This window comes from Heliangelus exortis, chromosome 11, assembly GCF_036169615.1.
Source record: "Heliangelus exortis chromosome 11, bHelExo1.hap1, whole genome shotgun sequence".
In the NCBI taxonomy this organism is placed as follows: Eukaryota; Metazoa; Chordata; class Aves; order Apodiformes; family Trochilidae; genus Heliangelus; species Heliangelus exortis.
This window is the reverse complement of record NC_092432.1, coordinates 8040025-8054611: the sequence shown is the minus strand read 5'-3', so window position 1 is coordinate 8054611 and position 14587 is coordinate 8040025. Positions and strand designations below refer to the sequence as shown.

At 44.8% G+C, this 14587-nt stretch overlaps 1 protein-coding gene across 2 annotated transcripts in view; it reads right to left on the bottom strand.

Moving 5' to 3' along the window:
* Positions 1-14587, bottom strand: part of FANCI (FA complementation group I) — a 24624-nt gene extending 10037 nt beyond the window's left edge. For both annotated transcript variants that reach the window (XM_071754325.1, XM_071754326.1), the window contains exons 1-22: positions 14450-14587; positions 14254-14326; positions 13569-13699; positions 13022-13178; positions 12884-12941; positions 12403-12444; positions 11819-11942; positions 10415-10500; positions 10106-10238; positions 9747-9839; positions 9125-9261; positions 8129-8309; positions 7477-7564; positions 6792-6922; positions 6078-6148; positions 5046-5160; positions 4550-4672; positions 3368-3436; positions 2020-2121; positions 1067-1249; positions 850-971; positions 293-457 (exon numbers count right to left, since the gene is read on the bottom strand). In XM_071754325.1, coding sequence (XP_071610426.1) covers positions 293-457; positions 850-971; positions 1067-1249; positions 2020-2121; positions 3368-3436; positions 4550-4672; positions 5046-5160; positions 6078-6148; positions 6792-6922; positions 7477-7564; positions 8129-8309; positions 9125-9261; positions 9747-9839; positions 10106-10238; positions 10415-10500; positions 11819-11942; positions 12403-12444; positions 12884-12941; positions 13022-13178; positions 13569-13699; positions 14254-14326; positions 14450-14533 — 2468 coding nt within the window. In that variant the 5' untranslated portion in view covers positions 14534-14587. The remainder of the gene's footprint in view (positions 1-292; positions 458-849; positions 972-1066; positions 1250-2019; positions 2122-3367; positions 3437-4549; positions 4673-5045; positions 5161-6077; positions 6149-6791; positions 6923-7476; positions 7565-8128; positions 8310-9124; positions 9262-9746; positions 9840-10105; positions 10239-10414; positions 10501-11818; positions 11943-12402; positions 12445-12883; positions 12942-13021; positions 13179-13568; positions 13700-14253; positions 14327-14449) is intronic.

The following is a 14587-nucleotide window of genomic DNA, read 5'->3' as shown; positions in this document are numbered from 1 at the left end:
TGTTGTCTGGGGAATGGCCCAGGACTGGAAGAGCAGAGACTCCTTAAGGTCTTACAAGTCATAAGCAAGGTCCAGGAAAGCTGATTTTCCAATACCAAGAGTTGCACAGCTATGGTTCATGCCTGGACTATGATGCTCTCCAGACCAGCAAGCGCTGTTACCATGCATGCTTTGTACAGAAAGGAAACTGCCTGCATGGTGCATGCAGTGCACAAGGCAGCTAGCATGCAGGCACCTCCAAAGCAGCTTATGAACAGACCTTGGAGCTACTCCAGGTGTGACAGCCTCTCACCTGAACAGAGCTGTGAGCAGAGTAGATACAAAACCCATAGACAGGAAGCTCCGTGCAGTTTTGTTGCCCAAGGTAGATTTGTTCTTTCCAGCTTTCTCCTTCAGGATTTCAGAGAGTTTGTTGTAACATGTAAACAAGCCAAGGACATCCTCAAACTTGTTCTTACTGCAATAAAGTAGTAGAAAGTATTAACTGAGAAAATCCAGTCTTATAGTTTCCCATTTGAAGCTTCAGTTCCCAAACTACACAATGACACTTTCTAAATGATAAAACCTTGACACATGACATCTCCCCGCCTCCCTGACACCTCATCCAGTCCTCCTTGACCTGCTCTTCTCCAAAATGTCACAGCATCTCTCCCACAACACATGACATACAAAAGGAAGACACTCCCCAAGGCTCTGTGAATGTCTATGCCACAAGGCACACATACTCAGAAAACATCAATCTGATTCTGTGTTGGCACTATTACCTTGTGCTTGCAATGAGCCTGTACTCCAAAGAGTGAGGTACAGGATAGCACATCAAGTGCTGGAGGGAAAGATTTGACATTTTACCTGAAATTCCCTATGTTGAAATTGTACTCAATCAGGACCTCACAAATTCCCATCACCTGGATAGCATAGATGTTATTCTTTACACCAACACCAGATGACACAGAAAAATCTGCCGACTTATCCTAAGAGGTAAAAGAACCAAGTGAAAAAATCTTAACAAAACCTGACAAGAATTCAGTGTCTTTTTCAACTGAGTCAAAATGAAAATCTGATTTACCAGTTCAAAGTCTTCCAACTCGCTCTTGATCATTCGTCGTGTGACAGATTCTAGCAAGTCTTCAAAGTTTTGCTCAAATCCCACATCCTCCTCCTCCTCATCGTCACTTTCAGCTCCTTGGCACAGATGCACGGTGTTCTTATACCAGGCAAGGCAGTGCTGGATACAGCAGAGCAGATGGGCCTGAAGGAAGAAGCCACACACTCACACTCAGCAGAAGTGAACACAGGCCAGACTGCTCCAGTTGGATGAAAGAGCCCTACCTGCCTTCAGAGGTTCACGTGAGTCTCAAGGATAAGCCTCAAGGATAAGCCTCAAGGATCTCCTAGAATAAGGGGATCCATAATTCTACACACTCAGTCCTAGCTTCAGACTACATTGTCTATTCAGGTTGTGAAAACTTAGCTCCCACTGCTTCCTCAGTTCAGCTACCTCAGCTTCTGAAGGAGATGGAAAGGGAAATTCTAAAAGGGCTCTCACTCTAGCTGAAGTGTTTGCTCACTTCCTGGGTGTGCTACTGCAGCCCAGCATGGAAGCTTCCTTATGGGAAAACAAAGTGATTAATTTGAATTTGTTCTCTCAGAAATCCAATGAATCATTAAGGTCTCAACTTAAACAATTTCAAAGGTGCAAAACCAAATGGGAGATTCTTTCCCCTGCTACACACACACTGCCCAACTATTTTATGTGGAATTAAGCTGAAAGAGGGAAAAACCACCCAGGGTTAGCTCAACATTTTTCACACAGGGCCCCTAAACCACTATGCTAGCAGAGCTCTAGTAGATAGCCTGTGGCAGAGGTGAGATGCCCAGCTCTATTGTCATTAAAAGAATTGCTCCAAGCTACAAGAGGCTGAAGATATACAAGGTATTGAGCTCACATAGCAGCACAACTAAATTGCTACGGAACAGATGAGATTGCAGCTGTGGCCACCCAGAGGTTTTTGCTCTTACCAGTGGTTCTTGCAGAAAGATTTGATCTCCTTGAGCCATAATACATCCCTCTAGTTTCAGTGGAGGCAGGAGGTCTGGCTGGGGCAAGTAATATTGCTTTATCTGTCACAGAAAACAAGGAATAAAAATAACCAGTTACTTGGTAACTGAGCCTCTTAGGTTGTTTTAAAACAGAATACGATAATCTTTGTATTCCACTCTACAGAGCAAAAACTGACAGTATAATTATGGGACTGTACACATTCATGAGCCACATCATCTGCTCTGTTAGTAATTAAAATCTATTCTTGAGTTCCTTATGTACCTCTCAGCCAGGACATGTCACTGCCCTCAAACAAGTTTACCTGACCACTTGCTCTTGTATTACCTCAACATGCAAGATCACCTGCTGTGTGCCCATCCTTTACACAGTGAGGAACAGTAACTGCTTCTGCTGCCCATCACCTCTGCCCATCACACCTGGCCCTGCTGTGGCACCCAGCTTCCTGGCCTAGGGGTGCAGGCAGTAATGGAGGCTACTCCTTGTGACTAAAAGAAATCCATGACAGACCCTGACTGCATCAATTCTGGGCTTTTTGGCACAGCACTGGAAAGAGATACGTTTCAACTACTGATACAGGATCAGAACCAAATAGGGAAAGTTATATATGTAATGATGTTATAATTTTATGCATTTACATGAAGTTCTCATTAAGCACCCTCTGCTCTCTTCCCAAAAGCTGCCTTGGCTGTTCTGGTTCCCTTCTCAGACTCTATACTGTCATGGGAAAGCTGGAATTAGTCAGCATGAACTCTACGGATAATTAAAGGGAAGAAAATTACTTGTCTCAAATAAAGCACAGCCTGTCCAATGGATTGAGGAAATGTGATTGTCTTGTTGCCATGAGCAACACTGTTGGGGGATGAGTTAATCCTCCCAGATCTTACATGGACTTGGGTATTCTTCTGGTGGGAGGACACAATAATAATTACTGTGTCAGCACACATCCTTGGGGAAGTATGGGAGGGTGACTGCTGTGCACTGCTAAGGAACAGGGAGCACACAAAGCACTTCTCTGGGCATCACACTTCTCACAGCATCTCAGAACTGAAGGGTTGGAAAGGGCTCCATGACATCTTTTGTCTTTTGCCCTGTGACAGAATATGAACAAGTCTCCAAATGTTTCCCAGTCTGCTCTCTCAACATAGCAGGGATTTGAACAGCTCCTTAGGGAAGTGCCGCAGCACTTAAAAGATGTTTCCATTGTAAGGGAGAACTATTTTCCCAATATTTAACCTGAACTGCTTGCTATGCTGGTTGCAGCGCATCATCTTAAGAGTCATCTACAGCCATGTAGCAGTCCTTTACCTGGGACAAGAGTGTTTCCATTATAGAGCTGGCCAGCTGGGAGTTCCTGCGAAGGACATCATAAAAACCCTGAAGACAGGAAGGAAGGACAAGTTGACTCACACAACAACTTAAAAAAAAATAAAATTAACCACATGCATAAGTTGGCATCATAAGACAGCAACCACCCTTTGGCACCACAAGGAACCATGAGGAAGTAACAATGTGCTCAGTGTAAAACCCCATACCTGGCAAAGCAAAGGCACCACAAAAAGAAGGTATGAATCAGAAAGAGTATGAATTTCCTCACAGGGCCCTCTCACAAGCTAGATCTCCCTAGCAGCAATGGCATCAAGCCCAGAGTGACTTTCACTGCTATTTAACACTAGCACTAGATCCAACTTCAAACTGTGAAATCCTGCTTCAAAGGCAAAACAAGACAGTGGGAAAACTGTAGGAGACAAAAATACTTTAGACTGAGAAAACTCAGTGGATGGATAAAGCAAGCACAACTCTTTTAGCAACAGTGATGGTTACACACAAAACTTGCAGCTCACCAAAAGTCAGTCCAATCAAGGCAAGAAGGAAACAAAATCTCTGACCTAAATGTTTTCTTTCCCCTCAAGGTGGCACCCCATGGTTACTTTGGGAGCTAAGATATGCACCCCAAAGTGGCTTTTTAGATAAGACCATTTGTCACAAGAAATCTAAGGGACAGACAAACCTTTATAGAAACTTGCAAAAGGAAGAGAAGAAAAGATAAATCCCTGATTCAGTCTCTAAAGAAGTTTTTACATACTCTCCAGTCAGGGTTTTTCTTTGGGGCCCTTCATTAACTCTCAGCAACTCTGCATCCATCTGATGCATCCTATAGCATTTCTTTTCACTGTGCACCAAACATGCTTCCCATTTCCCAGGCCACACCACAGAAAGAGAAACATTGGTGCGTTTCTGCTCTTAAACAATCCATGAGATGAGGATGATACATCAGCGTGTCTCTGGCCTTACAATAGTCCAAAATAAAAAGAAGCAGGATTGGAAAAAAAAAAAAAATACAGTCCTTGGTACATATGTCCCATGAAGAACATAACTGAACTGATAGGTTGTTTCCCACAATAATGTGATCATTATTTACCTGGGGCTACAGTACAACCAGATTACAGAAGTGGCTGTTTAAAAGGAGATTGAAGAACCCACGTTTACCTCGTATAACATGAGTCGAACATCCGCTTGCTGGCTCAGACATCGCCTCAGGCTGCCCAGGATTTCAAGGCAGAAGGCCTCATTAGCTGCAGAATTATAGCAGGCATGAACATCTGCCTGGACCTGAGAGGGAATATTAGTCATGTTATACTGGTTACAATTGTCAAATATCACAGCACCAAAACAAGGTGATAAGGGGCCCAGCTCCTGAACAACCACTGAAATAGTCCTTAGTTTGCTGCCAGGCTCTTTATCATCATCATCATCATCATGGAGCACTGTGAACGCTCCCCAGAATACTGCCACTGCGTACAGCTTCTTCTTGCACTTTGTATTTTGCAAAGCTTTCCTTCCAGGACTAATCTTTATTAAAGTGTTCGGGTTTTTTTTCCATTTGGTGGAAACACTCCACTCACAAGTTTTTTTAAATAGTGCATATTAGACACAAGATTGTCTCATACAATCTCCACACCAGTGACTGCAGAACAGCACTTACCTGAGTGGCACCAATGACCTGGCTGCACTGGGAAGAGGACAAGCTACCCAGAACCTTGAAATTCCTTAACAGAAGCAAAAAGCCAGCAACTGCTGCTTTACGAGCATCAAGCTGCCTGTGAGCCAGGGAAAGAGAAGAGAAGCAAAAGGAAAATTGGAAGCAAGAACCTAAGAAGTAAACACAAGATCAATTCATCGATGAAAAAAGGCCCACAAATACAAACTGACTGGGCCCAATGGAACTGTGTTCTCCAAGAGAGCAGCACAGTCCCAAGTATTTAAGAGCTTGGTCTTAAATCCTTCACTCTACATTCTCACAAAATTCAATTTTCTCTCTGTTCTCGCAATGCTCACACTCAGGGAGAGTCCCAGGCCAAGACCCATGCATTAAATGTCCCCTGAAAACTGGAGAGTGTAAGACAGCTCTTCTCAGAGCTGGAAAATTCCTCACAAAAAGCTGGCGTTCTGCTTTGCTCACCAAAACCCTGGGTGTTCCCCAAGATCAAGTCCCTTGACTTGAATAATAATCCTAAATTACTAATTCTGTATTCACAACCAGGCAGCCACTGCCCAAGTAAATCCAGGCTACAATCACAGCATTATGAAGACAGCAGGATGGTTTGCTCAAAGCATTACCAAGACAAAAGTCTGCTTCTCTACCTCATTGTAAGGACTCAGAGGGAAGGTGGCAGCTCAGCATTTTGATCAGTGGTTCCTTCCAGATCTCCCTAGCACCCAAGTGCTGCACTCAGCACTCAGCAGTGTAGACACATGTTGGAATCAGTTTTAATTTTGCCTACTTATTTGGAGGTACCAACAGCTTTCTGAATTTTCAAAGCCCATTCAGTTGGGAGCTGGGATTCAGTAGAGTAGAGCTGTGAATATATTACAGTACCAGGCTAAAGGGTGTCACCATCGAGTTATGGGAAGAACATACTAAGACATTTAGCCAAAATAAACAAAAAAATACTTCTGCTCCAAAAACATAAATGAGTTGTAAAAATCTTTTCAAAGCATCCCCATCTCATCTTACCTGGAAAAGATAGCTTTTTGGAGAACAAGGATCAGGGAGTCCCTCACTGACATGCTGACTTTGAGCAGAGGCTGGAAAGGAAGATAAGCTTTGGAGAGAAAAGCACTAAGGAATGCCAAGCCTGTGGGGCATATGAGCTCATCTTCCTCAGGCCCATCTGGCCCTGCATTTCCAATACTGTCATCAGTACAGTAGGAGAACCAAAACATTTTCAAACAGTATAAAATTAAATGCACAGAGCAGTAGCAGTGAGATACCTTAGCAGGTTAAGTGAGGACACAGGGCAAGGGTTTGGGACAGGAACTGTTATTCCTGGAATGGATAAGGTAGGTAAAAGTTTAACACCAGGGCGAAACAAAGAGAAATACTGACATGGAGTTTGGAAGGAGAAAAATCAACCTGACAGCTACAGCTGTTTAGCTAAATACTGTACACTGAGTTTTCTACACTGTGCAGCATCTGGGCATCTTCCAGATGAAAGGTCAGCACAGAGCAGTTTCAGGACTGTGCCAGACCACACCATATGGTTTTTGCTCCAGGGCACATGCAAATCCATGCTTGAAGAACAGTTCCATGCTACACTGAACAACCTACAGCAGATCATGAAGGCTTATTTTACAAGAAGGGTTATTAGATCATGCATATAATTGTTGCCTAGAGCTGTCACTGGAACTAAAGTAGCAAGGATATTTGTGCTGAAATCCAAAGCCCTACCTGTACTGCCCGGAGAAGCCCTTGCACTGTGTCAACGGGCAGAAAGGACAAATTGTCAAAGGTCTCCATGACTTTGGAGGATGAAGTCTGAAGTACAAGAGGAGCAGACACAACAATATTGGACAGCAAGTCTGAAAAATAAAATTACAAAATAAGCAGTGCTTCCAAGGGGGAAAGTAAAAGATGTCTATAAAGCTAACAATTACAGAATAATCAAAGCCCTTCCATTACACAGAGAGGTCGTCATAGGATGAGCAACAAAAAGCTGAGCTCTGCTGCAGGCACAAATTATGAAACAGTCAGCCCGGCTGCAGGGCCTCACCCACCAGAGGGCACTGAGGTACAAGAGAAGAGGGTGAGGCACAGGCAGCTCCGCAGCCCCAGAGCCTCCCAAGCACCTGCCCAAGGACGAAGAGGAAGGCAAGGTTAGGAACGTGTAACAAGTTACTGACTGATGGATACCAACTTTCTGTACGTCATCTGTTCCATGGCAACTGCCTGCAAACATATTTTTCACCTGAGATGAATGCAAGGTAATATGATGCAGCTGACACCTCAGTAAGAGGAGAAGGAACAACTGATTTTCTTAGCTTTAGGTCACTTTAGCAGGAACTCATTCTGAGAAGCAGACCAAACATGTTCTGAGTGTCCACAGAGCAGGACATATTTCTCTCTTTCCTGTTACCTATGAAGTGGCTGACAGGAGATGCTGCTTTTGTGAGGACTCTGTTCAGGACCTGCTCAAGAATATCACTTTTGATGGGCTCGTGAACCTGAAATGAGAAAGGACAATAACTAAAAATCAAAACCTACATAAATTTAAGATACTCCTGCACTTCAGAGAACAGGCATTGTGCAGTACAAAGCAAATCCAGAGTTGACAGGTAAGGTGGGACTGGTTGCCAGAAGCCCTTTTCAACTAAATTCACACAGAGAGATTCAGATTTCATCCCAGTCCAATCAGCACCAGCACAAGAAACACACATAGTGTACACTTGCACACCACGGGTTCACTTTAGTGAAGATGCTGTTTCAATCCTACCTCTGCCAGATTTCTTTTGTACCTCTGATTTTCTCTACTTTCCCTACAGTTCCCTGGAAACTGTGACAGGGATTACACACTTATCCTGGTAGCTGGAACAGATTAGGGTTAGGTCTTTATGAGGATGGCCTCTTCCAACTGGATAGGGGAAAATAAGAGACTAAATCTAGCACTGCTTGTAAAACACTCATGATGGATACAGCAGGCAAGGTTTTGACACAATTTACCAAGAGAGAATAAGAAAATACCTTCACACTCAAAAAAAACCCCCAACCCTCTCCTAAACATACACTACCTTAAATGTTTCCAGCAGGATACTTGCTCCCAGTTTGCAAGCCTGCTGGGCTGGAATTTTTGAAAGACCATAACTGGTATCAGAAGCTTTTCCTCCAAAGGGCTTTTTTGGTTCATATGATTCCATTAAACTGAAGCCAAGGTCCACCAGGCCCTGAGTAACATGGTCCCAGCCAAATGCACTGGGGAAAACATTAAAACAGACCAGGAAAGAAACAACTTAGTCACAGAAAAGGTTTAGAACAGAGCAGTCTAAAGGAAACTCTCTGGCAGTCATTCCAGGGTCCAAAGCAGCAGTGAGATGCTTGATCCCACCAGGGAAGATGACATTCCTCATAATCCCATGACTGTCTCTAGCCTGAGGGATAGGTGCTCAGCACAACACTTCCTGCAGTCCTGGTTCTCCAACCATCAGACTCTCCTTCCAGCCCAAAGGTTTCCTCACTACAGGGAATGATGTGCACTCAGGTGTGATCTGAACATGGCTGTAGGCTACAGACAGGATGCACAAACACCCTACTGACCCTGAAATCTTTAAGTCAGGGAAGAAGACAAAAGAATGCCTGGCATCAAACTGAAGGACAGCTGGTGATAGGTCAGACATATCCCATAGGATGCTGAACGGACTAACCATGTGAGGGATAAAAATAGTGAACACATCACTTAACCCTTGATCAAAACACAAACTACAGCTGGCACCATGACTCATGCTATCAGCTGCTTTCCCAGTAAGAAACAGGGTGCTGAGCAGTTTAGTCCTTTGTACCACTAGATGCTGAGATCTGAGGTAGAGGGGGTAGATTTATACAACTGCATTTTGTTGGTTTGCTTCTTTTAAATTCACTAGTGTAAAACTGGCATAAAATTTCTGGATTTCGACACTGTTCCCTGCCAGCACCTGGTCAGCACTACTTAGAATCCCACAGCACTCTAGCAAGGCTGAAACTCTCCCTCTCCGAAAGCTCACAGAGTTCTGCAGCACATGGCAACAACTTACCTATTTTGCACCACTTCCAGAATTACAGCAGTTACATCATATTGTTGAGGAAACAAATCCTGTAGAAACTTGGAGGCCTGAAGTAACTGCAGGTCCTTGCAGCTTCTTGTGATTGATGTTTTTAACAAATCAAATATCTGGAACATGAAATCACTGAGTGTGAGGAAATTATCTTTGAAATGGGACCTGTATCGTCTTGGGTATATTCCAGTAAGGTCACCAGCCAGAGCACAGGTTTCAGTACAGCTTGCCAAAAATCTTAACCTCTTTCTCAGGACAAATACACCAGCCTTATTAAGTGCCTCAAGGAGGGTAATTCACTGCCAGGTGGCCACCACAGAGCCAAAGTATTAAAACAAACAAAAAAATGACATGGCTTTTCTTCTCACCCCACAATACCAGCCCACAGGAACCACAAATCTGGCAAATTCTGACGTTGCTATTTTACAGTGTTCAGTAAACCATGGCATACCAATGATTTAACTGCCTCCCCACGAGCATCCTGAGACAATTTCAAGTCTAATTCTGGTGGAACTATGACTTAACCATGCACCCTTCTCCTTTACAAGAAGTGCAGTGTCCATCCCCATGGAAGTTCTCTGCAAACTTATCACCCACATACCTGCTCCTGCAGTCTGTGTTTAACTGCAACTGACAGCAAAAGTGCCACACTGAAGGGACACAGGGCTTTAGCAGGGTCCTTCTGTTGCTCAGCCTGGAAAACAGCAAGGAACAGTCAGAACGCCTGTGATCTTCAGCTGCAGAACACAGCAAGCCTGGGGAAGCTGTCAGGCCCATATCACACTGCTGTTGTGGCAGAGAAAGAAATGTCTCTTCAAACATATCATAGCACTTGCCAAAGTGAATGGGACTGTGACCATAAAAATTATTAAATCCTTTCTAAAGATAAGCAATTAAGATGATTTTTAAAACCCTGCTTCAACACCTTCCAGAACAGTGCCTGTTCCATCTTAGTTGTACCTTTAGATGCCTGATTAGCTCTTCTCCTAGGTCCTGATCCAGGTTGATAACAGAAACAATATGGAGAATAACAGTGCCTTCCACATGGCGAAGCTGGTCTAGAGGTGTTGTGGCTACCTCGAGGTCCACTGACCTGTAAGATTTATCAGAAAAACAAAAACAAGCCATCCAATGCATAAATCATTTCTTATGCATTAAGGAAGACTTGCACAAAGTTTGATAGTTTACACTGAAGGAGCACAAGGCTGGACCAAGGTGACTACAAATATTCAGGCAGTAAAGAAAGGGGAAGACACAGAAAGAACTTACTGTGGAACCTTCTGTTCTTCCTTCTGTCTCTTATCCAACTGATTGAAAAAACTGATGATTCCTTCTAAAACAGACTTCTTACTGCCCTGCAAGGCAAGACATTACATTAAGCTACTGCCAGGTCTCTAGTATCCCAGAGAACTACACTCTATTCCCACACCAATTACAAATGTCATTTCCCTTCTTAAATCACTGAGATGGGAGAAGAGACTCCTGTGCAGCTGATTTCCAGCTAAAGTGACTCTGATTTACTTTGCATATTTCTTTTGACTGCACTTATTTATTGAAGAGCTGGAAGAAGCTGAAGCTCTCAGCTTTTTGGTTTGTTTCTTTGTTGGTTTTGTTTGTTTAGTTTGGTTTGAAGTTATTATTAATTAGAGAGGAATTGTAATAAACAATCAAGGGAACTTTCAAACTCCTAGGCTTAAATCTGTCACCACATTTTGGCCAGTGGTCTCAAATGACCTCTTATAACACACATGTAATTTGTCTTGACTGGATCATTCTGGCATTGACTCAGCCATAAATGAAGCAAGCAAAAGAGCCAGATCACCCTGTCAAAGGGAGAGATGTCACTGGCAGCCTCTGCTTGCAGGAACAGCACAATAAATGAGACATTTCCAGTACAAGTCAGTTTACAATCCAAAGACAATCACAGTGCATAAGCTATCATTACAGCACGTAGACCACAGAGAGTGAGTAAAACCACACTTTATAACACTGAAAATCCCCAGTCCTCTCTGCTGTCTGCTAGGTCTGTGCTCATCCCTTAATTCCCAAAAGATTTCCTTCTTCCCCCACAAAGATCAAGATTGTATCTTCCTCTGAACATTCAGCTTCTTCAGGCTAGAGGGACTTAGAGAAAAAAAACCAAACCAAACAACGTACTGATGTCCTACTGTGTCCTACTCACCACAGCAGTTTGGAAACAATCACAATCCCTGCCAAAACTGAGCCTGTAGCTCAGCCTGTACCTATTATTTTATCATGGTACATGCTTAGGTGTTGCGAGAGGTGGTGACCTTAGCGGTTCAGCACGGAAGTCGAAGATGAGTCCTCACAGAGGTATAGTCGATGCTTTCAGAAAAAAAGGGCTTTTAATATGTATAAAAACCACCTATATACTGTTACAGTAGTCACGCCCCCCTCCACCACACTCCAAAACTACCTGCTACAGGTCACCCGGTGCCATTCACACGCAGCAAAAGCAAATCCTATTGGTGCAGGGGTAGAAGCCACTTGTTTTTCACTTTGTGCCTTCTCCTAATCTAACGTCCAGGACAGGGTGTCCTTGTAACTCTGAACAGTCAAAACATGGGGTTGTGCATACAGCAGCGCCGCACAGCCCCGCCTTTCAGACCATCCCCCTACACTTAGGGAAGGCCAACTCCCACGAGCTTTTACCTTTGCAGAAAGCAGCAGCAGCTGATAGACCAGAGGGGGAATTTCCTGCAGGTCTAATTTGGAGAACATCCTAAGGACCTTTTCCACCACAAACTGCAGCTCCTCTCCTGACAGTGGAACATCCCTGTTGAATGAAACATGCAGCCTAATAATTTTCACAGATTTTCTTAAGAAGCCCACAGCAGATTAAACATGTAACTAGATAAAGGGTCCCAATGCACTACAGACAGGCAGCGAGTCCTCCCAAACTCCTCACCAGTTGCCACAGATCCCTCAATACCCTCCTACTATCCCAGTATACTCTTCAACTTTCACTGCTTGGATCTCCCCCATATTATGCTTGTTCATTAATGCACTGTTAATTTGCCAAGGCTCACTCATCATGGAATAAAAACCACAATGCCATGCCCAGTCTTTGGGGCACACCTGCCCAGATGTGTTTTGTATCCAAATGGATCTGGAGTGGTTGTTCATCAGCTCAGCTATGGCCAGGCCTCCCACTTGTACTTGGCCAAAACATTATGTGAAACAGGACACAGAAATGGTCACAGCACAGTGCTGATGTTGAAAGGAAAAAGAATTACCTGAACATGTTGGCAAGGTGTATTGCACACTGAGGATCCCACCTGGTAAAACAAGAACATGTCAGAAAATTGAAAATGAGCAGAATTTATTGCTTATCCCTTCCCTCCTCATACACAATTATTCAATATCACCACTTCCCTGTTATCTTCTGATAGTAGAAGCCAGATTTCCACCAGAAATCACCACTGTCACCCCAGCCACACAGACTTATCATGGTTCTGAACTCCCCCAGTCCCCACAATAACAAGCACCAAGAAGGGCGTAAAAACAAGCACTTCTTGAGACCAGTTAGTGCATCTTTATTGGCAAGATGGGGGACCAGGGTGTTCCCTTGCCTTCCCAGAGGTAGGACATGCTACCACAGGTTCCAAGATAATCAAACAGGGCACACACAGAGACATACAGCTCATCATGATGTTTTTTTTCAGAGCACAACATGAAGCATGCTATTTCACCACATCATGGCAGATATGTACATACTTGCTGGAGCAGAGGGTATTTATCAGCTGTTTCTTAAACTCCTCCCCATTCAGTTCACCTGAAAAAGCCAGTGTCTTTTAAGAGATGATTCCAGGGGCAGGGAGGACAGGCTGGGGAGAAGGAACTGAGGGGGGTTACCTTGCCCATAAGCCAGGCTCTCCTTCGAACTGGCCAGTGAAGTGAGAACCGTGGAGAACAGCTCCAAGGACTTCCCATTAGCCAGATTGCCACCTTTAATAACATCAACAAAGAGGGTGGCCAGCTCAGCCAAGGCATGGCTGGGCAGCTGGCGAGCCTGGGAGAAGATACAATGTAAAAGAGCCCTGAGGGGCTGCACAGGAAAATCCCTTCTAAATGTTCAAATCACCACCAAAACCCAGCAAAGGATGACAACTCTTACAGTGAATGTTCCCCTAAAAGGAGAATTCATGCCACAGAACTCTATTTCATACAGTCCTTTACAGAACAGAGCAGTAAATCAAGCTGATGGAATTACAGGTTTGGAGTTTTAAGTCTAAATACCCAAAGATAACCACACTCACACAACACAGCAAATTCCAACACCAGGGCAGATCTGTGGAAAGGAAACAAATCGCTTCCCTTGGAGGCCTTCAGAAGTATCTCCATCTACATAAGAAACTATACCCAGCAGACCCCAGAAAAGCCAACCCAAATGAGCTTCTACCTCCAGCATTAGCAGTCCTATGATTTCAGACACCTTGCTCAAATGCAGGTCCCCTGACTCCACAAGGGGGATACAGTGCTTGTAAACCTGAAGCCTCCTGAGAACACCACTTTGCTGGGAGCAAGGGGAGCCTTAAATTGAGAAAAGAAAGACAACAAATAAAGAATTCAGGGGGAAAAAGCATGTAAGTAACAAGTTGCTGAACAACAGGAAACTAGCACGGCTAAACCATCACCTGATTGCAACTCCCTGTGTTTTTTTAATCTGTCTGGCAAATCAGATAAAAGCAGAGCACAGGAAATGAGAATCTCTTGGACAAAACAGCCGAAGCACTCAGCCCTGATATGGCACCCTGTGCTTCACTCAACCTGCTGCCAGAGACCAGGAACTGTCAAAAAGCTGAGAAGAACCAGCTTGGCAATTAAGTCTCAGCTGTCCAGCTCAGGTCTACCCCAAGGTACCCAAAGGTAAAGCCCACGTATGACAGATGAATTACGTCGGGTTTCATGTGTCCCCTGTCTACTTTTATGCGTCCCGTTTCCCTGACTGGCTGGTTCCTACCCACAGTGACACTTCTCTGTGCTGCTGACCACTGACACCACCCACCCGGAACCCACCCGTGGCAATCAGCGGGGCTGGGAACACCGCCCCCCTCCCAACCCCACTCTCCCAAAACGCAACTCACCTTTGAAGATCGCTCTTAGCAAAGCCCCCGTCTCCCTCCCCTTCAGGGCCTGCCTTGTCACCATCTCGCCCAGCTGCGAAAAGAAGGAAACGCTGAGACCTGCGCTTCACCCACCTCCACCCACCCACCCATCCAACAGGGCCCTCCTGCGCATCCTCCCCTCCCCTAAGGGCTCAGAACGCGGGACACCACGCACCTCGCCCTCCCCCAAGCTCTGCACAGCCTCCTGGAGCCGTTCCGGGGCCTCCTCGGCCGCCAGGGCCAGGATGCGCTGGGCCATGGCGCTGCGCTGCCGCCGGACACCTCCGACCTCCACCCCGAAATTCCCGCCCGG